The sequence below is a fragment of the Lipotes vexillifer genome, unplaced genomic scaffold (assembly GCF_000442215.2).
Source record: "Lipotes vexillifer unplaced genomic scaffold, Lipotes_vexillifer_v1.1 scaffold279, whole genome shotgun sequence".
NCBI lineage: Eukaryota > Metazoa > Chordata > Mammalia > Artiodactyla > Lipotidae > Lipotes > Lipotes vexillifer.
Window position 1 is genome coordinate 971,072 of NW_006780759.1, and position 27,639 is coordinate 998,710.

Here is a 27,639-nt window from a genome sequence, read left to right on the forward strand (position 1 = left end):
TCCTTTGGGGGTTCTGCTCCCATGCCACCTCCTGCACAGTGGGCATTGGGCCATCTGGTTAACTTTTAGAAATTTTTAGGAAGTATCTTCTATGTGAGAAGTACCATGCTAGGCCTTGAAGTTACAAAAGCAATTACAGGAGTGCCCCCCATCAGATGCTCACTGAGTCGTGGAGGTGAGGGAGAGGAGCAAACCAGAAAATTAGGTAAGTTCTTTGATATTTTGCTCCTGGGCACGAAGCTAGACTGTATCTCCCAGCTTCTCTTGCAGTTAAATGGGTCATGTGGCTGAGTTCTGGTCAATGGAATACGGCTTGAAGTGACACATTCCACTTCTAGGCCTTCCCACAAAACCTCCTGCGCAATCCTCCACTCTCTTTCCCCATCCACTGGCTGAATGGAGAGGATTCCAAAAAGCCAGAGGAAGTTAGAACCACAAGATGGAAGGAGCCTGGGTTCCCAAGTCCCTACTTGGAGGAAAGCTGCCTTACAGGGACACCCATGTTGGACATTCCAGAAGCAGAGAGTACAATTTTCACTGTACAATCCAATAAGAGTTTAGAGGTGCTTATTACAGTGATTGGTATGTCCTAATGTAGTAACTAGGGCACCCAAGGGCACGTTTCCTTGACCACTCTTGTGCCACAACACAAGTGAGGATCAAAGATGATTAGCAGTCTAAAAACCTTACTGTGCCATGCAAATAAAGTGTTACGAAAATTCTCAAGAAGCATACAGTGTTTTGAAATCTCATAAACATACACAGAATACAAGTTGTTTTTGAGGAATTGGTTGCTGAAGAGTAAACTATGTGACAGAGATTTGTTTTTTGTCTTTATTTAAAACTGAAGCTTCATAATATCTGCAGGTCATTTATGTTATGTACATAATGTCTGCAGTTCATTTTTCTATCTATATTTTCTTACACTATAGTTCACTATGTTTACATCTGTCTAAGTTACCATTTTGTCAAGAACCAGATTAATGTCTTCCTCCAATCATGGTCTTTCTTGGGCCCTTTGTCATGACAGGTCCTGCAATTCTAAAGTGTAATCACCACCAAAGAGATTATCTAATACAGTAAACCAAGGCCCAATCTATCCCCTGGTTGTAAATTGTAAAATTAATACAGTTTCCAAAAGTACCTACTAATTTACAACTGAAGATAACACAGACACTAGAAGAAACCAACTCACTAGGTGCTGAAGGATGCACATACAGCATGGCAAACTCCATCTTTCAACAGAAATTACCTCCACCATTTAAAATGTGCTGAGTAACTCAATGGCATAGGAGTACAAAATCATTTGGGTCATATTTTATAGTATGACAGAGCTAGGAAGTACATATGAAAAAGTTTTCTAAAGCAGTGAGTCTCCCAAAAAACTAATCGTAAGATTCCTGGGATGCTTGTTAAAATACAGACTTCTGGGCCTCACCCCAGATCTACTGCATCAGCCTCTAAAGAGGAGGGCCCTTGGAATCTGTATTTTTACCAAGGGCCCAAGGTGATGCTGCTGGCATTACTGGTCCACAGACCACACTTGGAATAGCAAGGCTCTACCTCACAAAGGATCTGAAGTGAATTTATCATTTCTACTCTCCCTTTTCTGCATGTTTACTTTTTCGTATGCCTTCTTCAATGAACACATGTTGTTTTTATCATAAGAAAACAGCATCTTAAAATGAACAGCTCGTCAAAAGTGTCTAAGTGTTTTCGTAGGTGGGGATGGATGCTAAATTTTATTCCTAGGACTTTTGCAGGTGCCTTTTTTCCAACACAACTCCTGGTAACATAGCCTTGTCTAAGTCCAAATGAGAAAGTATGATTTTTAATTATGGCCCGGCAATTAGCCTATTAAGCTGTCTTTGTCAACTATTTGACCTTCCTGCACTTCATTTTCTGTAGTCAAATGTGAATGGCTTCATGAGGATGTAAAATTCTCTTTCCTGATCTAAAATATGACACAAGTGAACCCATCTATGAAACAGACTCACGACTGGTGGTTGCCAAGGGGGAGGAGGTTGGGGGAGGGCTGGAGGGGGAGGTTGGGGTCAGCAGATGTGAGCTTTTATATACGGAATGCATAAACAACAAGGGCCTACCGTACAGCACAGAAAACTATATTCAATATCCCGTGATAAACCATAATGGGAAAGAATATTAAAAAAAAGAATGTGTGCGTATATATATATATATATATATATATATATATGTATAACTGAACCACTGTGCTGTACAGCAGAAATTAACACAGCATTGTAAATCAACTATACTTCAATAAAAAAAATTCTCTTTCCTGGACATTTTTAGCATTTCCTTGTTTTGTAGTGCTAAAGGAACAAAGCAACAAATTCTAAAACATTCTTTAAGAAAAACCTGACAGTTCCTGAAGTTGTTTCATCAGTCCAATTTTTCTACAGTTCCCAGAGTGATCTTATGTCTTTTCAATACTGGTACTTTGGTTTATTGCCACAAAGTGACTTATTGGCTTAAAAGAAACCAGAAAAAAACAGCAAAAGACCGAGAATGAACTGGGGAAAAACAAAGATGTTCACATAGAAAGCTCAGAAAATAACATCATCATATGACTAGTTCCCAAAACTAATAAACAACTTAGGCTTTCAGAAAGAAAATACGGAGAAAGACCAGAAATAAGGGGCAAAAATACTGCGTATTTGTTGTCATCATAGCGAATAAATTACACCAGATGATGGTTTCGGCCTATTCGTCACAAAGGGCACCATGACTTTCCCTAAGACTCTTTTGATGTAACTTTCTTTAAAAACAGTTTTCAAAGGACATGAGAGGGAAGACCTTATAATTTAAAAGGAAAAATAAAAGTCACAGTAAAATGCACAAAAAAGCTCTTACTTCTTCCTCTCAGAGCCTAATATCCTAAACAAATCCTTAAAGTACTGAGGGACACGGACCACCACATTCTCTGAGGGGCCGATGTCTTTCAGTTCGGGGTAGAGTCTGACATCGATGACCTTCTTGATGAAGCCCAGCCAGTCAAACTGAGGAGAGAGAGAAAAACAACATAGTGAGAGAACCTCTGAGGGGCAAGAATCAAGGAGAAAGGCAAATAGAGTCAGTTGAATGTAATCCATTGCTTGTGACTTCAGACCAAATAATTAAACATTCAACTGCTCAAATCTAGAAAATAAATTCCTGATCACTGCCACCCAGACCACACCTACTGCCTGAATTGTAAATGGAACGTGTGCCCTGTACCGTCTGCGTATGCACCACACGTGCGTGCACACACTCGCCCAGTAATGCGCACTCTCGCTCCCCTGGCCCCTCCAGCACTCTCCCTGCCTCCTCCCCTCTGCCCCTCCCTCTCTTCCTTCCTCTCGCTTCTCTACTGAGCTTTCCCTCCTTCCTTCTTGCACTTTCCCTCCCTCCTGCGCTAGCCCTCACCTCCCTTCTCCCTGCATTCTCCCCCACTCCCTACTCATTCACTCTCCTGTCCACACAGACAGAGATGCCCCACTACATTTCTGCTCTTCCCTCTGGCATAGCCTCTCTTTTTTTACCGTTTTTTTTTTTTGTTTTGTTTTTGCGGTACGCGGGCCTCTCACCGCTGCGGCCTCTCCCGTTGCGGAGCAACAGGCTCCGGACGCGCAGGCTCAGCGGCCATGGCCCATGGGCCCAGCCGCTCCGCGGCATGCGGGATCCTCCCGGACCGGGGCACGAACCCGCGTCCCCTGCATCGGCAGGCGGACTCTCAACCACTGCGCCACCAGGGAAGCCCTAGCATAGCCTTTCTTACACAGAGGGAAACAAGCAGCAACAAAAAGTAACGTGTCCCCTCTTCATAGCATCACTATCTTGGCGTTCTTACCTGGCCACCCCAAAAGTCATCCCCAGTCTTTTTCCCTTCTTTTCCTCCCTTGCCTGCCTCCACTATTGAAAAGGAAAACCAGTCACTCACTTGCCCAGCCTAGCCTGTGGGTAGGGATGGCCACGTGCCCCAATCCTACTTAATAAGAAATAAAGGGAAGACACCTGGAAAGGCTTTGGTTTTTCCTGGCAGAAGAGTTACACATGGCCCATACTGGTGCTTCCGCCTTCTTCCTGCCCTGAAGGCAGATGTGACATATGCAGCTGTGGCAGCCACCTTACAACCTTGAGTCATCAAACATGAAGTCAAAAAGCCAACACACTAAGAAGAGTGGAGCGGAAAGAAAGAACTTGGATCTTTGACAACATTGTGCAACAGCTAAACCAACACCAACAGCCACCTAGGTCTAGACTTCTGTCACGTAAGAAAACGGGCTTGAAGTTTTTAAGCCACTCTTGGAAAAGTTTTCTATTCCCTATAGCAGAAAGCATCCTGATGCACAGACAAGGGATATTTTATGTGATGACTGACAAAGATGATGATGAGCAAGAAGACCAATGGTAGGTTTTACGAGGCAAAATTTTACACACAGGTGAAATAGAATCGCTTGTCCAATGACCAGTTAAGATACAATTTCCTGGATCATTTTCACCAACCTGGGGAATCATAGCACTCAGTTGGGAAATGTTCATTTTGTTGTACATGGCCTCACTGGTTCGGTTTTCATGTGGAATCATTATCTGTTGGAAAGAGACTCTGGTTATTTTTTTCAAATGAACCATTTCTTACTGCATGACTACTTTCTACATGTGCCAAAACATCTGCATAGTATCGTAAACTTTTTCAAGATTTTGCTGTGGTGCCGAACCTGGGAGAGAAGAAAAAAAGATATCACTTCAGGCAAGATTAAGAACAGAAAAAGAAACTTTGCTGTCCTGCTCAGTGTGAAACACTGTCCTCGGTACAAAAATAACTACTCGAATCCCTCCCATCCCTATAATGCGGATGGACAAAACCTGTTACTGGCTCGGGCTTGACAGCCAAACCAAGGTTGAGCAATTGAGACAAACATCCCACCTTCACCTGCGGTGTCCAGGTAATGACCTCCATAGTTCATGGACTACAGGCCACCCCTTCATCCCTAGGGGAACATTCTCACTGAAGAGCACTAGACTATCTGGACACCACTGCCACCTGTGACCATTCTGTCAACAGCTCATTCCCTCACTTCCCCTCTTCCCTCTGGTTTCACTGGCCTTGAGATTCCCCTGGCCCCAGTGCTAGGGGTATGGGTTCAGTTACCACCCAGACATATTGCCAAGTCTGCATCTACAGCCCTGACTCTTCACACTCCTCCATTCCCAATACTTATGCTCTTGGCCATTTTGGCAACACCAAATCTAAGCTTCTGGCCTCTGCCATGTTTAGTCTGAGAAGAGCAACAACAATCAACTTCCTCAAGGGCCATCTTAATCACTCCCGTGGACAGGCAGTAGCTCCCCATGCCCCTGAGCACATCATGATTTTGCCTTAATACCATCCATCATCTGATTCCCTTGCATTAAACTTGCCACCTTCCAACTTACACAGGACTCTCCTACCCTTGCACCCCTACCCATCAACACCACCCTCATGGTTTGAACCATAATTCAACACTTTGCCTAGGATTCGTTTTCTTTTTCAAGTCTTTCCAATTAAACTCCACTTGGGGGCTTCCCGGTGGCGCAGTGGTTAAGAATGCCAATGCAGGGGACGTGGGTTCGAGCCCTGGTCCGGGAAGATCCCACATGCCACGGAGCAACTAAGCCCGCAAGCCACAACTACTGAGCCTGCGCTCTAGAGCCCGTGAGCCACAACTACTGAGCCCGTGAGCCACAACTACCGAAGCCCACACGCCTAGAGCCCATCCTCTGCAACAAGAGAAGCCACCGCAATGAGAAGCCCGCGCACCACAACGAAGAGTAGTCCCCGCTCGCCTCAACTAGAGAAAGCCTGTGCGCAGCAACAAAGACCCAACACCGCCAAAAATAAATAAATACATAAATTTTTAAAAAACAAAAAGCAAAAAAAACTCCACTTGGCTCTAATCCCAAGGGCCATGCCATCAACAAGACCTCCCCTTATGTACACATCCCTAGCTGGGAATGGCTGAATGCACACTTCCATGGCTGTGCTTACAAGAACTTTTGGAGGGGGAGGCTTGACTACATTGTCCTGTCTCCCCAGCTTTAGAAGTTTCCCTAGGATGATATGCCCCGCTAATTTTGAAGGTCCCTAGTGACCTGGGATGTAAGAGACACATATAAGCATTACCGGCTGGCCAAAAACCCACACACCATGGATCTGTCAAGACAAAATCACAGAACGCTGAGTGGCAGACATCTACCCCCCTCTTTTCTAAATGCTCCGGTGTCCTCAGCTTCTCCCTCCTCACCCTCCACAGGAGAGACTTCCTATAACTCACAAGCACTCTCCTGGCTCTATTTATTAATAAATCATTGCCTCAGAGAATGTTCACACCCCTCCTCCCTCTACTCAGCCTTGCAGGCCCAGGCTGCAGCCCTTTGACCTCAGAGCTGTTTTCAGCTCTCTGCCAGCTACTCCCCCACCCCATGGATTTGTCACTTCATTTAACCTCTTGATAATTCCCAGTCTTGCCTCAGCCCAGCTGTTTTTAGTTCCCTTTTTGGTCCAGATCCCTGGCTCAAGGCAAGGCCTTTCCTGCTGTATCAGAGCTTCGGTCCAAATCAGATTGCTGGGTCTCCTATTTGCCTGGGAAGGGAATCCAGATGGCCTCTAGACTGGTTCAGAGGCACAGCCTTTGACTCCAGAACATCTGCAGCAGTCTTTGCAGTCTTCAAAGGTGACATACAGGGATGAACTTTTTGCTCTGCAACTAGGGGTCTACAGAAAGATACACATGTACACCATGGCGGCCAACAGGCCAATTCCTCCTGACCCTATCAGCCTGCTCCTCACTTCAACACCCCACCGCACCTCGCCAAACACAAAACCAAGCAACACTTGGACTCCCAGGCACTTCAGGATTTTTACCAACTTCTCTTATAGAAGACTACCAACCTATATGCAACCACTTCTTGACAAAAGTATCATTTTTTTCACTACAGTGTATCTCCACAAGCAAATTTCACCATATTTGTTCCCTCCGGTCCTGGGAACATATAGAGATTTTATTCTTTGTTCTTCTAGAAAAGTTATTCTTTGAACAAAGCTAACCATTTAGGATTTCTGATTATTCTCCCTCAAGTTTGTTCTTGTATCTTTTTGCCTCCACCATGAGCCTGAAAAAATCTTAAAGGTGACTTACACAGAACACAGCATATGACACAATGACATTCATTAGAGTGGGGCAAGCAAAGAATGAAAACCAGGGGTAAGTACAAAGTAGCACTAGAAAGGAAGCTAATAAATGCTTACCAGCCTGCCCTATACACTTTCTACATCAAATTATGTGTCCGGTATGGGTGGATAGACTTCCCGAAGCCCCTATCCTAGATCAGATTGACTTCTGAGTAGGAATGGTGTAAAGAGTAGACTAAAAATAACGTTCCACTCAAGCCAAATCAATAACGATTTATCAAATATATATTCTTCAGTTGAGGCCAAACAGGAGCTCCTCTAGGAAAACAAAGAGTCTCTCCCTGCTGCTATTCTTTGGCCACAGCTGAGCAGCATGTGGACACTGAATGGGCTTCAAGCAGAGAGGTAGAAGGAATGAAGAGCTCTTCTTTCTGTCATGGTTTTTCTTCCTGTTACTTCCCAGAGGGGGATGCTATAAGTTCTACCTTGAACCCAAAGAACAATGCCACAGAATGATTTTTTAAAATATATTTTCATTGAAGATACAATGCCTTTAAAATAAAGAGAAGAAAAAAAACAGATTTTAGATTAAGATTTACCTCAGCTATCTTAATTTCCAACCTAAGCACCGACTTCATGTCATGCTCTGCTCGGGAGCTATTAGCTCCCAAAAGCACGGCAGTATCCACCATGAACTTGTAAAGGGCGTCCCGATACTGTAAGAGACAAAGAAGCAAGTGACCATGACATCAGCCTATTAGGAAGTATGTTTCAGGGACACGGAAGAGCAGAAACAGCAAGTGGAAGTAAATGCCCTTCATCTTCACTCTGTACTCGAAGTATGGTACAGGCATCATGCAATACCAACCACCCACCTACCACCTTGGGACCAAGAAGAATGATGGCTACTTGGGTACTGTTTCCATGAGACAGAAATGTCTGGCCACCAAGGATCAAGAGAATTAGTTTGCTGGCAACTAGCGATATTATGGATACATGAAACATCTACAAATGAGCCCAGAATAGAAAGTTAAAGGTCAGACTCCTCTTTCCAGGCAAGTGACACTTTAATAAAATAATGGGAAAGAACTGTCGCTAAAAGCAGGAGGCATGATCCATGAAGACTAATGGGAACTGTGATTTATTCTCTTCCGGCTCAATTTACCCACCTCCACACTAAAAACAAAAGACCAGTGATCAAAGCCCTATGTCTTTTCAGTTTTGTATGGTTTTTACAGAGTTCTCCTCACCAGCTCAGGGAAGAAAGAAGGGAAAGAAGAGAAGAATGATGAAGAGAAACCTAGCAAATATAGAATTTCCTCCCTGCATGTTCATAAACCCATTTTCAGGCTATTCACATACTATTGGAGAGGGGGATCTTACTTTGTGGGAACTAAGGAATCTTGTTGGGGGTCACCTCTCCTTCCAGATATATTTGTGAGAACTCAATACACTGGGTTTTAAACTGTTTCATAGTTATGCTATGGGAATAAGATTTCCCAATGTAACCTTGATTTTGCATAGCTATTCTTATGACGTTTATGACCTCGAGACCTGCATGGTGCTTGGCATATAGCAGGCCCTTAATAATTATTTGTTGAATCAGTAAGCAAGCTTCACAAATAGTCTTAGTTAGAAATGTTTTGCAATTCCCAGTTCAATTCCAAAAATATTTATTCAGTCAATACACAGGCACGATATCTTGCTAGGCCTTCTGTGCACATGGGAGGTACAGATGAAAAATTAAATAATACTTGAGTCTGGTTCTCAGTGTGACCCTGTGAGGGAGAGAAACACATCACAACTAACTATAACACCAGCAAGACCAAAATGAGGTACTTAATAAAGTTGCTAAGTGCTTAGAAACTCAAGAACTGGAAAATTCCAGCCTCAAGAAACCGGGGACATAGCAGTTAAAGGAGACTAGTTCAGAAGCGGTGAGGAGTCCTCCTGTGAGGTGTGCAAGCTGCTTTGCTGGGGGAAGAATAAAAATAGGTGAGACAGCAAAGGTGGTTTGGGACCAGGTCACGAAGAGGCCTTGAACTCCCTCCCTCTACAGAATTTAGAGTCTAGCTTGTGAGCAAAAGCACTCTGGGAGCTGTACTTTGAGAAGAGAACGTGTCAAGTGGTGGTGCTAAGGAGGCAATGGAATGAGGGGAGGAGGGAACAGCTAAAAGGAGACTTAACAGGGGTCCGCCCTAGGGCAGTAAGGACAGAAAGGAGGGACTAGGTGGAAGAGATACTTTGAAGGCAGAGTCTACAGGACTGATTGGCTACAGGACAGGGACAAGATTTCAAGCACGGCTGCTTGTAGGGTGGTGACCCCAGCAGAAACAGAGGTTCCCCAGATTGGCAAAAGTTCATTCTGTCCACTTTCAAGAAGGAAAACTCGCCAACCTTCTTCCATGAGTGTCCTCAGCCAGAAAGGTGCCTAGGATCTCGGCTAGCTTCCTGCCCTCCAGAGCCTCCTAGATATAGGCTTTCCTATCAGCAAAGGAGCAGGGACTTCCACTGTGAGCCAGCACTTCCCTGTCGAAGTTCCTGCATTCTCAGGCTAGGCCAGAAACCCCAGCACTCCCTGGTCAAGGTTCCCCTGGGTCTGAGGCTCCTTTTGGAAGCTCAAGAGAGGTTCCAAAATGAATTGAAAGTGTTAGGAATGAACCAGCTCTAATCCAACCTCCAGGAAACTACTAGGTTTCCAAGCCAACCCAAGAAGCCGGACCAGATTGATCCCATCTGGTTCTCATTAACCTTAAATTAACCTGGGGCACCAGTTAAAAAAAGATTCCTGGGCCTCACTTCAAGTCTACTAAATCTGACTTTCCATTGCTGAGGCCCAAGAATCGACATTTAATAGAAGCTTCCCAGATGGTTCTTAAGCAGTACAATTTGGGAACCACTGGTCGACTGGGTGTCATGCCCATGCTTCTGCAATGTACTGTGAGCTCTCTGCACTTCTGAGGAATGGCTGCAAGCTCATCCTTTGGTTACTCAGTTTGGGTGTGCTGTCTTCCCACCTTGATCATGAGGGCACTGAGCACAGGGACTCATACAGCCTTCATTATCAGACTTCCAGAAAACAGGGAGTGTCATTTATCTGCCGAAATGAAAGGCCTTTGCTTCCTACATTGGGAATATGGTCATCAAACACCCACACTGCTCAATTCTAGTGAACAGTTGGGAATGTGAGAACAATTTATGAAGCCAACAATGCCTGACAAGATACAGAGTTGAATGAGTAAAACTTACAGACTTGGCTTCTGTGCTATTATCGAGGTAGTCTTCCCTCACGGCTAGGGAGAGTGCTGCTTGGTCCAGCTGTTGAAACAAAAGACAAAGCATTTGCTTGCACTGTAAATTCTTAGGTACCATGTTATTAACAAGAGTCATGAGATCTGCATACCAGCCATATTTAGAGCATGTGTTACCATTACAAAAACAATTCAATGCAATCAGAGCTACATCCAAGTAGGCACTTCAGCAATGACCGTTATAAAGTATCAGAGACCTGCCCCTCCTCCCCTGATTCATGGTTTCTAACCCTTTTGAGTTTCCAACAATACTGAATAGCATCAAAGCTATAATATTTGAGCTAGAATAGGTCTTAGAGATTATCTGATTTTCCCCCTTATTTGGTGGGTGGAGAAACGAAATCCAAAGAAGTCATGCGACTTCCCCAAGGTAACACAGTTGGGCAGAGCTCAGAGGGGAATCATTGTCTTCCATCACCAGATCCACTATTCTTCTCACTGCAGTATTTTGCAAAATGCCAATCCACATCAAGCTGATTAACCAGACTGTCTACCTCCCTCTCCCTAAAATACTGTATTGCACCATTTTTGGGGGGAAAGGAATCAACAATAATTTTGTTTTGAGAAATCTTTGCAAACTTTAGAACCCTCTCTGGAAAGTTTAAGATAGGTGATAAAAATACAAACAATAATCAGACAACTAAATATCTAGAATTATTATTATAGAAAAGTATATCATAATTTCTTGAATTAAAACTTGCAGCACTGGGACTTTGCTGGTGGTCCAGGGGTAAAGGTTCGATCCCTGGTCAGGGGACTAAGATCCCACATGCTGCGGGGGCAGCTAAGCCCGCGCGCCACAACTACTGAGCTCACACGCCTCAACGAGAGAGCCCGCGTGCTGCAAACTACAGAGCCCAAGTGCCCTGGAGCCTGAGCGCCACAACTAGAGAGAGGAAAGCCACATGCCACAACGAGGGAAGCCCTCACCACAACAAAAGATCCCTCATGCCGCAACGAAGATCCTGCATGCCACAACTAAGACCTGACGCAGCCAAAAAATTAAAGAAAATAAATATTTTTAAAAATTAAAAAAAAAAACTTTCAGCACCTTAAAGGCGATCAAAGGGAAGAATACAGTCTTTTCAGAAAATGAGCTACAACAATCAGACATCCATGTGCCAAAAAAAAAAAAAAAGAATCTCAACCCACATCTCACAACTTTGTACAAAAATTAATTCAAAATGGATCATAGACCTACATGTAAAAACTAACACTATAAAACTTCTAGGAGAAAACACAGGGGAAAATCTTTGACCTGGGGTTAGACAAAGAGCTCTTAGACACCAAAAGCAGATCCATAAAAGAAAAAATAAATTGGACTTCATCATCATTAAATATTTTTGCTCTGTGAAAGACACTGTTAAGAGAATGAAAAAGACAAGCTACAGACAGGGAGAAAAAATTTCAAAATCACATATATGACAAAGGGCTTGTATCCAGCATATATAAAGAGTCCTCACAACTCAATAAGAAAAGAAACCACCCAATTTAAAACTGGACAAAAGATCTGAACAAACACTTCACCAAAAAAAATATTCAAACGGAAAATAAATTAATGAAAAGATGCTGAACATCACTAGTCATTAGCAAAATGTAAACTAAACCACAATGGAACACCACTATACATGTACTAGGATGGCAAAAAAAATAACTTATAATGCCAAGTGCTGGTGAGGATGTAGAAAAACTAGATCATTCACACACTGTTGTCGGGAATGCAACATGACAGAGCCACTTTGGAAATTGGTTTGACAGTTTCTTGTAAAATTGAACATACACCTACATGTGACCCAGCAAACTCACTTCCTAGCTATTTACCCAAGAGAAATGAAACTTATGCTCATGCAAAAGCCTGCATGTAACTTTATTCATTATTGCCCCAAACTAGAAACAACCCAAATGTTCTTCAACTGGCACATGGATAAACTGTGATACACAATGGACTACTACTCACTCATAAAAAGGAATGAACTACTGATACATGCAACAGCATGGGCAAATTTTAATCACATTCCAAAAGAGGCAAAACTGTAGGGATGGAGAACAGGGTTTGGGGATGGGGAGAGTGGATGACTACAAAGGGGCAACACGAGGTAAATTTTGAGGGAGCGATGGGACTATTCTCTTTCCTACGGTGGTGACGCCATGACTCCATGCATTTGTAAAAACTTACAGACTTGTGCTTCACAAAAAGTGAATTTTTAAAAAAAGTGGATTTAACTGTATATAAATTTTTAAATAAAAAATGTTCAAGTTCCAGAACCGTCTCTAAATCTATGGTTGTTCTTTCTGTTTTCTTGAGTATCAGCAACTGCCCAAAAACTGAATACAACTGAATGCAACAGCAGATTTTCTACCTTAAATCTTATTCGCACATTTAAAAAGTTAAGTGAGTTGGGGGGAAAAGATGTTTTCATAACTTCCATGCTGCCTGGGTGTATTGCTAAAAACCTCAAATTACTGTGTTCAATCTTCTTCGCTAATTGGCCCTAAACAACCAAATCACAAGCCCGCCTGGCTTCACCCTATTCCAATTCCCAATATACCACCATTTCTTCCAAAAATTAAGTAAGCCAGGAACATGAAACATAATATTATGATTAAGATGCTTTGGGTTTCAACTAGATTTAGACCACTTGGAGAATTCTTTGAGCTTCAGTCTCAAAGGAAAGGAAACTGTGTAGACAATATCAAGAAAGCCAAAGCTTCCCTCTGATGAAATGAAGTTAAATCCACTTATTGTAAAAGTTTAGATGATTCAAGTGAAGTTACCGGACCTGTCTTAAACTTTCAGATTGCTACCGTTTCTAGGGAACAGCTTAAATACACCAAACAGATTGAATAAGGTCAGTCAACTAAATCTCATTAGAACCAGATAAACTCTTGAGGCAAAAGACTTTCTCAAGAGGCCAATATTAGGACACTATGTTGTCTGAGGTTTTCCAATCCTTGCATTTATAACTGATCTTAATATTGCAAGTAGAAAGTATAATATATTTTTAGGAACTCTAACACATTGAACGGAAATACGAATTTTTTCTCTGACTGCAATACACCACAGGTTAGGAAACAAAACAGTAATACAAAAAGAAACATCTCACACAGTATGACGCAGGAAAAGGACAAAAAAGTTAGAAACAACTTCATTTCCAAGACAGTCTCTCCTTATCATCCTTACGGAGTTTGCTAAGAGTCACACAAATGCAGGCGCTGGGTGATGATCACTTCAAGTCACTGTTCTGGTAACACATACTGAGACAACCCTGGCCTTCCGAACACTCTTTCAGGACCACGTATATTCAAAAGTCTTTTATTGTCCTTTAAATCCTCATTCTTTACACACACAAAAAACGAAACACATGTAGTGAGATATGATGGCAGGCATTCATCTGTCGTTTCCTGTATTTGTGTATTTCCTTTCTCCCATTTAAGTGTGTGGCAAATCCTGTGCCATCTTGCCACAGGGGAACTTTATAGAGGACCACTGTGTGGGTTTGAGCAACCCCTGCCTGCCAAACTGCATTTCTTGGCATGGGAATACATGTGCCCATTGGAAAGGCACCCAAAGGCACCACCTGCTCACCCTGCAGTATGCTCACAGAGCTGTGCCTTCCCAAAGAAGTCATTTTTCTTATCCCCATGGGTTTGTGGGATTACAAAACCCAAGAACACTGAGGAAAATAGAATGTGATGGAAAAGGAAGTCTAAATACATTGAGGGAGCAGAGTTTGGGGGTAAGAGAGAGTTCTCCCAGAGCAAAAACAGGATCTAGGCAGCCAAAGAAGTCAAAGTTTCTCATGAGCAGAAGGACCCATCAATGCCCCTAGAGATGGCAGGATTTGAGAGGGAGTTGGGAGGCCCAGGGCCCCAGCAGCAGAGAGGAACACTTGAAGTGGCTACATGGGCTGGGATGGCAGGTTTCTTTTCAGAAACACGTAACTGATGATCAGAGGGTCTCCCAATACCCTAGGAGAAGGCTGAGAAATGGAGTAGCCAGGAAGTAGGGAAGGGCCTAGACTGGTTCAGTTTCCAACTAAAAGGTGGGGGTGGGAGCTCAGAGTCAGACATGAGACTGACTGACTAAAGGAAACGGCTATTTCTCGCACATCTGAACTTGAGATCTGAGACACATGTTTGGCACAGAAATTGAAGACAAACATTCCCCAAATGGTTCTGACCAGTTGCCTAGTCATGCTTTAAGAGAAAGGTACCTTTTGTCATGTGCTACTGTGTACCAGCATCCATCCTGTAAATTGCCACCAAATTCATCCTATTTAAATCTCACAGCAACAGTGAAAAGTAAATTCTAATTCACCCTTCATGCCACATGGGGACAATGAAACTGGGAGAAGTGAAACAATCTGCACACACATTCAGTGAGTAAGTCACAAAGCCAAACCACAAACCTCAATCCCTTTAACACCAAAGCATACTCTTCTCTCCACTATGGCAGTGGTTTTCAAACTATGTTCCACAAAACGTAAAAGGGGCTTCAAATACTCAGTTAGATTTTTTATAGTTTTAACTATTTCTAACAAAAGCAACACCCACACATTCTACAACACTGGCAGCCATAGATACGCTAGTCTTTGTTACCAGGTTCACTGGGTTTTATGCAGATCTCAGAAGAAAGCTTTTGCTACCAATATCTAGACACATGCTTGAACTTCTAGCGGCTCTGTCGTGATTAGAAAGACTATAGCTCTATTTTGTTAATTCAAGTGTGTGGATATTCACTCATATAAAATGGTACAACCAGGGACATAACTGAAGCAAATGCACACTGCACTCAAATGCCAGGCCATGCTCAAACACATCAGTTTGGAGGAAGCTGCCATCTTGGCAGAAGAGACCGGTAGTAAGCACATGAGTGCCTCCTTACATTTGGAAAGTGTTCTGTTATTGACAGTTCAGTGTTTCTAGGATCAGTTTAATTGAATATTCAGTGTGCAAGGCAAGCTGTTAAAAATTGATTGCCGTGATCCTCTATTCCCCGTGTTTCCTATAAGCTGGTGTTAAAACTATGGGCTTGATTAGATCCAAGTTCTTTTTTTTTCTCCTTTTTTTTTTTTTTAAGAAGAGGCTGGGGGTAGGAGTTTATTAATTAATTAATTTATTTTTGCTGTGTTGGGTCTTCGTTTCTGTGCAAGGGCTTTCTCTAGTTGTGGCAAAGCAGGGGCCACTCTTCATCGCGGTGCGCAGGCCTCTCTTGCTGCGGAGCACAGGCTCCAGACGCGCAGGCTCAATAGTTGTGGTTCACGGGCCTAGTTGCTCCGCGGCATGTGGGATCCTCCCAGACCAGGGCTCGAACCCGTGTCCCCTGCATTAGCAGGCAGACTCTCAACCACTGCGCCACCAGGGAGGCCCAAGTGCTTATTTACAATTATGTACATACACACAGATGTTTGTTTTTGGTTGTTTTGTGTGTGTGTGTGGTACGCGGGCCTCTCACTGTTGTGGCCTCTCCCGTTGCGGAGCACAGGCTCCGGACGTGCAGGCTCAGCGGCCATGGCTCACGGGCCCTTTTCCCTTTGCTTTTGGCATCATTGATAGCATATGCTTCCCACTGCACGGTATCAGGAGGCACACAAAATCTGGTTTTCCAACTTTTAGCAATGCTACCATTAATATCTGGGTTCATTTGATGTCAGTCTGGTCTCTCTATCCTGAATTTCTCCATCAACCATTCATCTAATAGCTTTAGCAGCTATTGGTGATAGTTACCTTAACTCTTTTTTTCATTAGGGCTTTTAAAAAATGCTAACTTTTAAATTCTATTATTTCTCCTGCACTTTTAAAGCTGTGATTCTCCTATAAACAAGAATTTTCTCTCATTAGCTGTTAGGTTACCCTGAAATCAGTCAAATCTAGTATGCTATAAATTAAAATAGATGTGTCAACCCAATGCACATGTGATTCTTATTTGGAACCTGAATCAATGACCAACTGTTTAATTGTTTTAAAGGACATGCTTGAGACAATCAGGAAAACTGAAAATTCGCCAGGTATTAGATGTTAACTATGGAATTACAATTACTTTTTTGGTTGTTGTAATAGTCCTTTCCATTAGATAAACACTGATGTATGTATCAGTGCAATGATATTACACCTTGGATTTGCTACACAATGTTCCAGCCTGCTCTCCAAAAGGAGGTGCATCAGATGAAACAAGAACAGCCAAAAGTTGCTGGCTGTTGAAGGTGGGTTGATGAGTACACGGGAGTTTGCAGTACTATTCTTTTTACTTTTATTTGTATTATTTTCCAAAATAAAATGTTGAAATAAATTCAGTTCTTATACTAGATCCAGAAACTGGTGAAAACTGAAATAGTTACCATTTGCAATTAATTAACCTGTGTGGAAATCAAGATCTATCGTGCAATAGAGTACGTAAACTTAAGTTTGAAAGACAGTCTCCAACTTACTTTAAAACACCATTTAAGGTGTTTGGAAGGGATACCATGATAGTTCTGAAATTAAGAATGAGAGTTTTAAAACCTGGTTTGTTTGGTTCTTTTTAAGTGAATAATCTATCAACATGGGACAGAGGTCAATTGGACCATCACCATGATTGTAGAGCATTGAAGAGCATGTCTTATCCTGAGAGCATTAGAGTATGTCTGTGTCATGTTGTTGTTCCATCACCCAGCACAGATATACAGCTGTCTCTGTAACTAAGAATTTCCTCTTGAGGAGATGGGAATTCTTTCAGTGACTAAAGATATTTTTATTGAGACTGCCATTGTCTAAACTAGAGAGGGACAAACTACAGCCTGCAGGCCAGCCCGCCATACAGCCACACCCATTTATGTACATACTGTCTGCAGCTGCTTTACCAGGTATAACAGCAGAGTTGAGTAGTTGAGACAGAGATAATATTGCCCGCACAGCATAAAATATTTCCTATCTGGTCCTCTACAGAAAAAACTTTGCCAGCCCCTTGGTATAAATGAAAAAATAAACTCCAGGGTATAGATTTTTCAAAGTTGACTTATACCAGGAGAGGATAATACACTCTAAAGGTTTTATAGTTCTATGATTTAAATATCAATATATCATTAATATTTTCTGATTTAACAAAGAACAGAATTGGGGGAAAAAAATCAGCGGTTCAACAAAATTTTCATTACTAAAGTAATCACAGAAGCAAAAAAAAAAAAAAAATAGAATCAAAAGACAAAACAATTTAAAAAGTGCTATTTGCATTCTTGCCAAGTTCTCTGATGAATCTTCCACTGTTGGCAGTTTTCTGACAGTCTCCTGATTTTACCAATGTAATACTCCACCTCAGGGTATGCCCTCATGGCCTATTCCTTTATGGAAGAGATGTTTACTCTCCCAACAGAAAATGCAACCAAGCACTTAGAACAAGTTTTGCCTTATCTTTTGAAAGGAAGGACAAGAGATTCAAGACAACTTGACAATGAAATTTTAGGCATGTACACAAGATGTTAGTGAAGGAAAACAATGAACCATAGCACATGTTCACTCCTTGGTCAGGGGAATGAGGGGAGAGGAAGAGCAGAGCTCAGAAAGTCTTTGCTCATCTCTCCACCAGGATTAAGGGGCCCTACACATGCTCAGGGTAGATATTCGAGAGCCAGATCACTTGAAACTCACTCACCGGCTTCTTGCAAGGCTGACAAAAACAGTGTGTTCATGATTTACAATCTGCAAATCTGGGGGGTGGGGGAGGAGGGGGGGTGGGTAGGGAATAGTCTAGATCCTAACATTTAACAGAATTTTTAACCTTATCATTTCACTAAGGTGGTATGAGTCTCCTTCCTTGAGAAGGCAACCCAAAAACGCTAACCTTGGACTAAACAAGCATGATGAATTTTTAACCTTCATTTCACTAAGGTGGTATGAGTCTCCTTCCTTGAGAAGGCAACCCAAAAACGCTAACCTTGGACTAAACAAGCATGATGAAGGAGTCCTCACTATACCTTCAAGATGTGTTCGTTGGACACCTTGTCATCAGAGGACACATACAAACGAATGAACACAGAATTGCTGTACTGGCCACGAAACGTCGCAAGTGTCTGAAGAAGGCTGAACTTTCTCTCTGACCAAACCCCTTCAGGGCCGATATTAGATTCAAGCACAGGCCAGCGGAAAGGTGAGTGCCGCAGGATATGTAACAATGGCTTGGCATCTGCTTTTTCGATTGCTTCTGAAAGGGAGCAGATATGAAGAGAGAGTTAGAAATGCAAACTGGATCACCAAACTAGAAAGCAAGTGTATCTTCTCAAGAGAAAATTCCAGTAAGGCCCCAACCTACCTTTTTAGGGAGAGGTGCAGTGGACTGAGCATAACCACAGAAACAGAACTACCTATGACTCATACTTCAGTGTGACTGTTTAAACCTGATGTTCTTGCCAGGAGAGCTGACTTGGGAACCTGCCCAATATTCGCAACAATAAAAGATGGGCTCACTATGCTGACCCAAGCCAATGAGCAATGTTACGCTGAGAACACTCTGCAAGACTAAGGAACAGCCCTAACTAAAGGAAACTGCTCAATAAAACTACTCACTCCCCAACAAAAATGAATTACTGCTTCAGACTCTTTCATCATCTTTCAGCGCCCTCTTCTAGCTCACCAAATAATACCTCAAAACCTAAACAAGTTAACACACTTCCCAGAGGCACTGGCTTCTGCCTGCAATAGCCTTGAGAAAGTGTACCAGGTAAAATGTCAGGTGTCTTTTCTTTTTTTTTTTTTAATTTTATTTATTTATTTATTTATGGCTGTGTTGGGTCTTTCTTCCTGTGCGTGGGCTTTCTCTAGTTGCGGCGAGCGGGGGCCACTCTTCATTGCGGTGCGCGGGCCTCTCACTGTCGCGGCCTCTCCTGTTGAGGAGCACAAGCTCCAGACACGCAGGCTCAGTAGTTGTGGCTCACGGGCCCAGCCGCTCCGCGGCATGTGGGATCTTCCCAGACCAGGGCTCGTACCCGTGTCCCCTGCATCGGCAGGCGGACTCTCAACCACTGTGACACAAGGGAAGCCCTCAGGTGTCTCTTTTAACTCCAGTCAGACCCAAGATGCTGAGAGGGGCCTAAAGTGCTCAACAAAGATGGCTGTTAGGCTGATGGAGAAGCAGAAGGAGCCTGGCCCGGCTGGGAATCTGGATTACTCTAGGCCCCAGGAGGTTCCAAAGGACATAGGTGTGGTTTGAGAAGAAATGGTACTATGTCCTTCTCAAACCAGACCTAGCCTCCAGATTCTGGTTTCTGTACCACATGCAATATCGTTTGCCCTTCTGACCCTACCCAAGTTCCCCATGGAGTACCTGATACCTGAAGAATCCAAGCCAACCACTGAAATAAAATGTTCTTAGTTTCTCCATCAAGCTAGCAACAAAACATTAAGATGGAGGTCAATCCAGAAAATATGGTACTGGCACAAAAACAGAAATATAGATCAATGGAAGAGGATAGAAAGCCCAGAGATAAACCCACGCACCTATGGTCAACTAATCTATGACAAAGGAGGCGGGGATATACAACGGAGAAAACACAGTCTCTTCAATAAGTGGTGCTGGGAAAACTGGACAGCTACATGTAAAAGAATGAAATTAGAACACTCCCTAACACCATACATAAAAATAAACTCAAAATGGATTAGAGATCTAAATGTAAGACCGGGCACTATAAAACTCTGAGAGGAAAACATAGGAAGAACACTCTTTGACATAAATCACAGCAAGATTTTTTTTTTTTTTTTTTTTTTGCGGTATGCGGGCCTCTCACTGTCGTGGCCTCTCCCGTTGCGGAGCACAGACTCCGGACGCGCAGGCCCAGCAGCCGTGGCTCACGGGCCTAGCCGCTCCGTGGCATGTGGGATCCTCCTGGATGGGGGCACAAACCCGTGTCCCCTGCATCGGCAGGTGGACTCTCAACCACTGCAACACCAGGGAAGCCCCAGCAAGATCTTTTTTGACCCACCTCCTAGAATAACGGAAATAAAACCAAAAATAAACAAATGGGACCTAATGAAACTTAAAAACTTTTGCACAGCAAAGGAAACTATAAACAAGACAAAAAGACAACCCTCAGAATGGGAGAAAATATTTGCAAATGAATCAATGGACAAAGGATTAATCTCCAAAATATATCAACAGCTCATTCAGCTCAATATTAAAATAACAAACAACACAATCAAAAAATGGGCAGAAGACCTAAATAGACATCTCTCCAAAGAAGACATACAGATGGTCAAGAAGCACATGAAAAGCTGCTCAACATCACTACTTATTAGAGAAATGCAAATAAAAACTACAATGAGGTATGACCTCACACCAGTTAGAATGGGCATCATCAGAAAATCTACAAACAACAAATGCTGGAGAGGGTGTGGAGAAAAGGGAACCCTCTTGCACTGTTGGTGGGAATGTAAATTGATACAGCCACTATGGAGAACAGTATGGAGGTTCCTTAAAAAACTAAAAACAGAATTACCATATGACCCAGCAATCCCACTACTGGGCATATACCCAGAGAAAACCATAATTCAAAAAGACACATGCACCCCAGTGTTCGTTGCAGCACTATTTACAATAGCCAGGTCATGGAAGCAACTTAAATGCCCATTGACAGATGAATGGATAAAGAAGATGTGGTACATATATACAATGGAATATTACTCAGCCATAAAAAGGAACGAAATTGGGTCATTTGTAGAGACACGGATGGGCCTAGAGACTGTCATACAGAGTGAAGTAGTTATCTATTTTATACATATATATGTCAATCCCAATCTCCCAATTCATCCCATCATCCCATATTATACTAATATGTATAAAATAGATAACTAATAAGAACTTGCTGTATTAAAAATAAAATAAAATTCAAAAAAAAAAAAAAAAAAAAGGAGTAGTCAGGGACTTCTCTGGTGGTGCAGTGGTAAAGAATCTGCCTGCTGGGCTTCCCTGGTGGTGCAGTGGTTGAGAGTCCGCCTGCCCATGCAGGGGACACAGGTTCATGCCCCGGTCCGGGAAGATCCCACATGCCGCGGAGCATTTACACTGCTTCAGACATGCTGAAGATTCCTATAATCTTTAAGAAAAATTTTGATCTGGTTATCATCATAAAAGAGAAAACTACAAAAAAAAAAAAAAAAAGAATCTGCCTGCCAATGCAGGGGACACGGGTTCGAGCCCTGGTCCGGGAAGATCCCACATGCCGGAGAGCAACTAAGTCCATGCGCCACAACTACTGAGGCTGTGCTCTAGAGCCCACGAGCCACAACTGCTGAAGCCTGTGTGCCTAGAGCCCGTGCTCTGCAACAAGAGAAGCCACCACAATGAGAAGCCCGTGCACCGCAACGAAGAGTAGCCCCCGCTCACCGCAACTAGAGAAAGCCGGCGCAGCAACGAAGACCCAACGCAGTCAAAATTTAATTAACTAATTAATTTTTTTTTAAAGGCAGGGGTAGTCAAAATCCAGTCTTGGAAAATAGCTCCTTTCTTTAAGCAACACCTTTAAATATTAGTAGAATTCTTAGTAGTTCTCTTTTTCCTTAATCAATATCTTTAAGCATTAATAGAACTCTGAAAAATAAGGGTGGTAAATTATTTTATTTATTTTCTTTATTACTCACTCTCATTCATGCAAGATGAATAAAGGATTTTGGCTTTCTGTATGGCTTCGGTGTCCCGCCTTCTACTGATTGATTTCTCCAAAAGTGCTAGGAAGGTCAAAAAAGGATTCATTAGTATCCAGCCACAGGTGATGCTGAGTTGGAGGTCATTTGATAATCAGTCCCAGCCTCCAGAAAATTAAATGTAGAGACAGACAACCCTGGAAAAGATATGTCTATAAAAGATATGCAGATAGCAGAACCGATGCCAAGTTGCTTGAGGTTCAAATAACAAATATTTTAACATCCTCTTCTCCAAGGTTCTCCTAATTCAAAGAAACCGAAAGTTCAATTTCCAACTGAGACTGGACCTTCTGCCGGGGTTAATGTTTTCTGCCACCTACACACAAAAAAAACCCAGAATTCATTTATTCAAGAACCAAAAATAACTGAATTCTATTCCTCGTTTCTGCACTGAGTAATATTCTCAACGGAGGCAATTTCATCAGGGTCGGGTTTCTTAAGATTTCTTCACAGCCCAGCCTCTCAGGGAGGTCACCTGTAAGAAATTTCCCATTAGAAGTTTTATTCAATGTTGCATAAACATGCTGTGGACACGGAAGACGTTGTTTAGACAGGAAATGGAGAAGCAAGAATGTAAAGCCTACCCAAATTGCCTGAAAACTTGCCCATTTACACATTCAAAGTCCTGGCCATTTAAAATGAGCCATGTATATAAAATGGCTGCCAGCATGGACACAAGCCCACCTGGAAAATGATTTTCTGCTTATAAAATCACTGATGCTATTGTTTGAAGGTAGAAAATGACAGCTGTCACTATTTCATTAAATAAGGAACCAGGAAAGCCAAGACTCAATAAAATCTACCCTCCCCACAAAATAACACCTTGGATGTATCAATTTACCAACATGAAGCCAAGACAAAGAATTCCCACACAGCACCATGGCACTGCCTACATCGAGCTATGTCAAACTGCAGTTGTCAAGGAATTTGGTATTTATTTCTGAAACAACCTAGCAGCCTCCAAATGATGGTACAACAGATGCTCCTACAGTACTTTGAATAGCTTCAAGATACAATGTACAGCGCTAATCAAATTAATAAATAACTACATATTCCCTAAAGCAGAATCTACTTCTAAACCAGAAGTTCTACATTTCAAAAAAAAAAAAGGAACTCAGAGCTTCTGTCCAGTTTTCTATAAGCATCTGTACATCAAACAAGTCCATATAACTAAGATAAACTAAATAAGTTGAGCTCGATGTGGGCATTTTCAATTATTTCAACTTGTTGCTTTCTTGTGTATTACCACAGCAATAAAAGTGGCGTAACTAGCCCCAAGGATACAAGAAGATTTCTTTTTCTAATAAACAGAAATCTCTAAAATCATACCCACATATATTTCTATTCAAATCAGATAACGTGCCTTTCCACCATATTGCTTCCACAGTCACTGGATTGCTGGGGAGACACATTTGAAAGTAAGTAATCCAAATTTCATTTGGGGATGCATTGTTATTGTGATGCTATAAACACTCCACAGGCTGCAAATATGAACACCCTGGGGAACAAAAATAAGCCATGGAACAAAAGAACTCAAAATATTAAATATGTACCTGAGTGTGTACCCAAGGCGCTCTATGTATCACGAGAAGCGGAAAAGAGGACATGTATATGCTAAGTAGGGCAATCCCCAAACCCTAACGGTGCACAAATATCAATAATTTTTTTGTGTCAAAATTCTGGCTTCTGTACCAGAATTTGACTTTTGAAACAAATTCAGCTAACACAGGTTCCTTATCATACTCTTTCCTTGAAATAGATAAGTGTTTTTAAATGTCCTATAATTTGTGGTGAGAATAAAATTTAGAACTCTCAAGAATAGCCTTGTTTCTTTAGTTGATTGGCTACTTTAAACAAAGAATTGGTATATAAATAACATTAAAAGATAAAAATAGAATTAAGTGGTGACTTTTGGAAAAGCAGTATGGGGAGCTATGAAGTCCCCATTTCCCAGCGAAACAACCATAATTGGTGAAAGTTATTTAAAAAAAGTGTCTACAGCTGTCGAGCAAATGAAGAAATATTTATGCAAGAAAATATATTGGTCTTCCCTGGTGGCACAGTGGTTGAGAATCCGCCTGCCAGTGCAGGCGACATGGGTTTGATCCCTGGTCCGGGAAGATCCCACATGCCGCAGAGCAACTAAGCCCGTTTGCCACAACTACGGAGCCTGCACTCTAGAGCCCACGTGCCACAAATACTGAAGCCCGCATGCCTAGAGCCCATGCTCTGCAACAAGAGAAGCCACCGCAATGAGAAGCCCGTGCACCGCAACAAAGAGTAGCCCCCACTCGCTGCAACTAGAGAAAGCCCATGTGCAGCAACGAAGACCCAACTCAGCTAAAAATAAATAAATAAATAAATTTTTTAAAAAAGAAAATATATTAAATTTCAGTAAGAACGGTGAGTTTCTGTGGCATTTGAGCTACAACTTGCTGCCCCCCACCAGCCCCCAGTCAAGGGCTACAGCATCTCCCTGGATGCTGTGACAATCAGTTGGCTGCATCCATTTTATGTACCTCTGTATTTCAGTTAGTGGTAAGAAGGATAAAATCTAACCTGGAGAGTCATTAATGAGCAGAAAACAAAGCCTATCAAAGGCAATTACTCAGGTTATTACAGTGTCCCTAAAGCACTGAGAAGGGCTCATGGGTCACCCATATAAGTGTATTCCCGTGATAATCTGCATTGTTTCTTGGGAGATTTCTCAGTCTCCTCTCACCCCCATCCAGGTGTTCCTAACCATGTTACAACAGAGAAGGAAAACTCCAGTTCATAACGTACAGTACAACAAACCTCAGACTTTAAAATCAGTTTCAAAGTGCCTATGATCATCAAAATTTGATATGTGTGTGTGTGTGCATACAGGGTAATTATTTTTTCTTCTCACTATGCTCAGATAAAATTGGTTTTGCCCCCCAAAAAAGGCAAAATAATAGACAGAGTCAAGGGGGTGAGCTTTCAATCACAAAGATGTGGGTTCCAGTTGCAGCTCGTTGCTACTTTCTAGCTGGAACTTAAGCAAGTTACTTACTCTCCCTAAGCCCCAGTTTCTTCATTTGTAAATCTGGACAAATAATAGCACCTACCTTCCAGGGCTGTGGTGAGGATCAAATATTTTAATGCACAGAAAGTCCCTATCTCAATGCCGCAATACATGGTAAGTGATCAATCAATGGTGGCTTAAACAGGCTTCCAGGCTGAGTTAGCTCTACACGAAATTGTAAAGTAATCAAGCTTGTTTCTAGTGCTTTCTCCATAAATGTTTTTTCCTCCTCCCTTCTCAGGATATTGGTAGCCAAAAGGCCTTCTGCTAACCCAAGACACTGGCACTCCTTGTGCAGGACTCTTGCACAAACTGGACCTGCCCTAACAACCAAGCAAAAGCCCATGCTCTCAACATTTCCTCTGCTTCCATAGTAGAGGCAACGCTCCAACAAGAGATAACGTCTGAAAATACTTTGCCGCATACCTCATCCTAGACAACAAGGCCTTTTCTTGATGTACTCTTTCTCAATGAAATTATAACATACCTACAGAAAAGCGCACCAATCATAATTTGAAGGATTTTCACAGAGTAAACACACCCACATAACCAACATTATGACCAGACCCCCTGGAGCCCCTTGTGCTCCCTTCCAGTCACTATCTCCAGTCCAGACAACCAGCATCCTCTTTTGTGACGTGCTTACTCAACTCTATTTCCCACATTTCTATTGGTAATCTACCTTTTTTCTTATTAATTTATAGAGGTTCTTTATATATTCTACACACAAATCCTTTGTTGAGTATCTGTATTGCAAAGTCTCCTTCCATTCCCGACTTCATTTCCTTAATGGTGTCATGTAATGAACTGAAATTATTTTAATGTAGTCTAATGTGATCACTTTTTCCATCTTTGGTAAGCATATTTTGTGCGCTATTTAAGAAATCTTTGCCTACCCTGAGGTCATGAAGATAATGTCTAATGTTCTCCTCTAGAATCTTTACTGTTTCACATTTGGATCTACAGTCCACATAGAAATTGGTTTTGCCCATGCCTTTGTAACACAGGCTTGGCCTCACAGGGGACGAATCATGTGAGAATTTTAATAAAGAAGGTATTTTGGGTCATTGCGCCTCAAATATTATCACAAAAAAATACTTTTAGTGCATAAAATAGGCATTAACAATGGCTATTCTCCATTACATTAAGCGCTCTCTGGGTCAGGGACTGAGTCACATTCACCTTTGAACACCCAGGGCTTAGCGCTTAGCATGGTTGGTATTCAGTGTTTGCCGAGCTGAATTTCTGTCAAGGAAAGTCTGAGAGTTTTTCGCCCAAATGAAAAGGAAATGTGAGAAATTGGACTTATTTTGTTATTTCTTTTTATAATCAGCAATGTCCTAATTATACTAACATCCATAATCTCCTTTTCTCACATCGCAGTCCGCATATCATACAATGAGATCCAAGATTTCATCTGTTTTTGTGAATACCGGTTTTTAAGCTACGTTAAGTCTCATTTCACCAGTGGTCTCAGGTTGACCTTCCACTTCCCTGCTCTTCTATGGCGGGGGGGGGGGGGGGGGGGACTTACTTTTCACCAGTGGTCTCAGGTTGCCCTTCCACTTCCCTGCTCTTCTATGGCGGGGGGGAGGGGGGGGGATACTTACTGGCATTCAACCTCCTTTAACCGCAGAAGCCAGACAGGACTATCAATTCTACTCCGTCCACATTCTCCTGCTCAGACAGGGCCTTTATCGAGAGCTCTGGAATAAGAAGAGGGAATTCCAAACAAAGAAAAACGATACTCCTAAGGACTCGGCAGTCCCCTGGTAAGTCAAGAGCTCACGACAGTCACATACAGCTCAGGCCAGTCATCTGGAGTTTTTGCAATATTTAGGACTTTCCCAACTAACGCTGTTTTCAAAAACTCCACACGCACAAAGTTTTAGGCCTGTGAGCAAACACCTACCAAGAACCTCGGTGTTAAGGTGACGCCATTTAAACAAGATGGCTCCCAGAGCATAAGGATTATTTCAAAACACACTCCTCTGTGTTCTTTCTCCGGAGCCTGTAATCCTTCTATGTGCCTGTTCTAAAGGGGATCCTCTGGCTACTTGCTAAGAGCTTGCTGGAGCTGTCTGCCTGATTTGCTTAATATTTAGAAACAGCAACTGCATTCTAAAGCCTTCAGTCAAATGTCATCAAGGTGAATTCTCAATTTCATGTAGATTATGCCAGCATTTCCTTTAGAAATCAGTGGGAGTGTCCTCTTAATTCTAGCGAGAGAGAGAACATGAGAAATCAAAACTTTGGAACACCAAATCTACATTTTAAGGGAAGGTGTGCCCTTCCACACCTACATAAGAAACAGAATGTTCTCTAGACACATATTTTTTTAAACCTATCATATGATGGCCTGGTTTCTCCTTTAGCGGTACTTAAAAACCACCTTTGGCTGGTCCATGGTTGAATGTTGCCTCTAATCTTACTATTTTTAGTCT

General features: G+C 42.3%; 1 protein-coding gene across 2 annotated transcripts in view; it reads right to left on the reverse strand.

Annotated features, from left to right (window-relative positions):
- PHEX (phosphate regulating endopeptidase X-linked) overlaps positions 1-27,639 on the reverse strand; it is a 198,757-nt gene that overhangs the window by 136,864 nt on the left and 34,254 nt on the right. For both annotated transcript variants that reach the window (XM_007454158.1, XM_007454159.1), the window contains exons 4-9: positions 22,087-22,173; positions 18,432-18,658; positions 10,421-10,489; positions 7,771-7,887; positions 4,507-4,590; positions 2,875-3,020 (exon numbers count right to left, since the gene is read on the reverse strand). In XM_007454158.1, the coding sequence (XP_007454220.1) occupies positions 2,875-3,020; positions 4,507-4,590; positions 7,771-7,887; positions 10,421-10,489; positions 18,432-18,658; positions 22,087-22,173 (730 nt within the window). The remainder of the gene's footprint in view (positions 1-2,874; positions 3,021-4,506; positions 4,591-7,770; positions 7,888-10,420; positions 10,490-18,431; positions 18,659-22,086; positions 22,174-27,639) is intronic.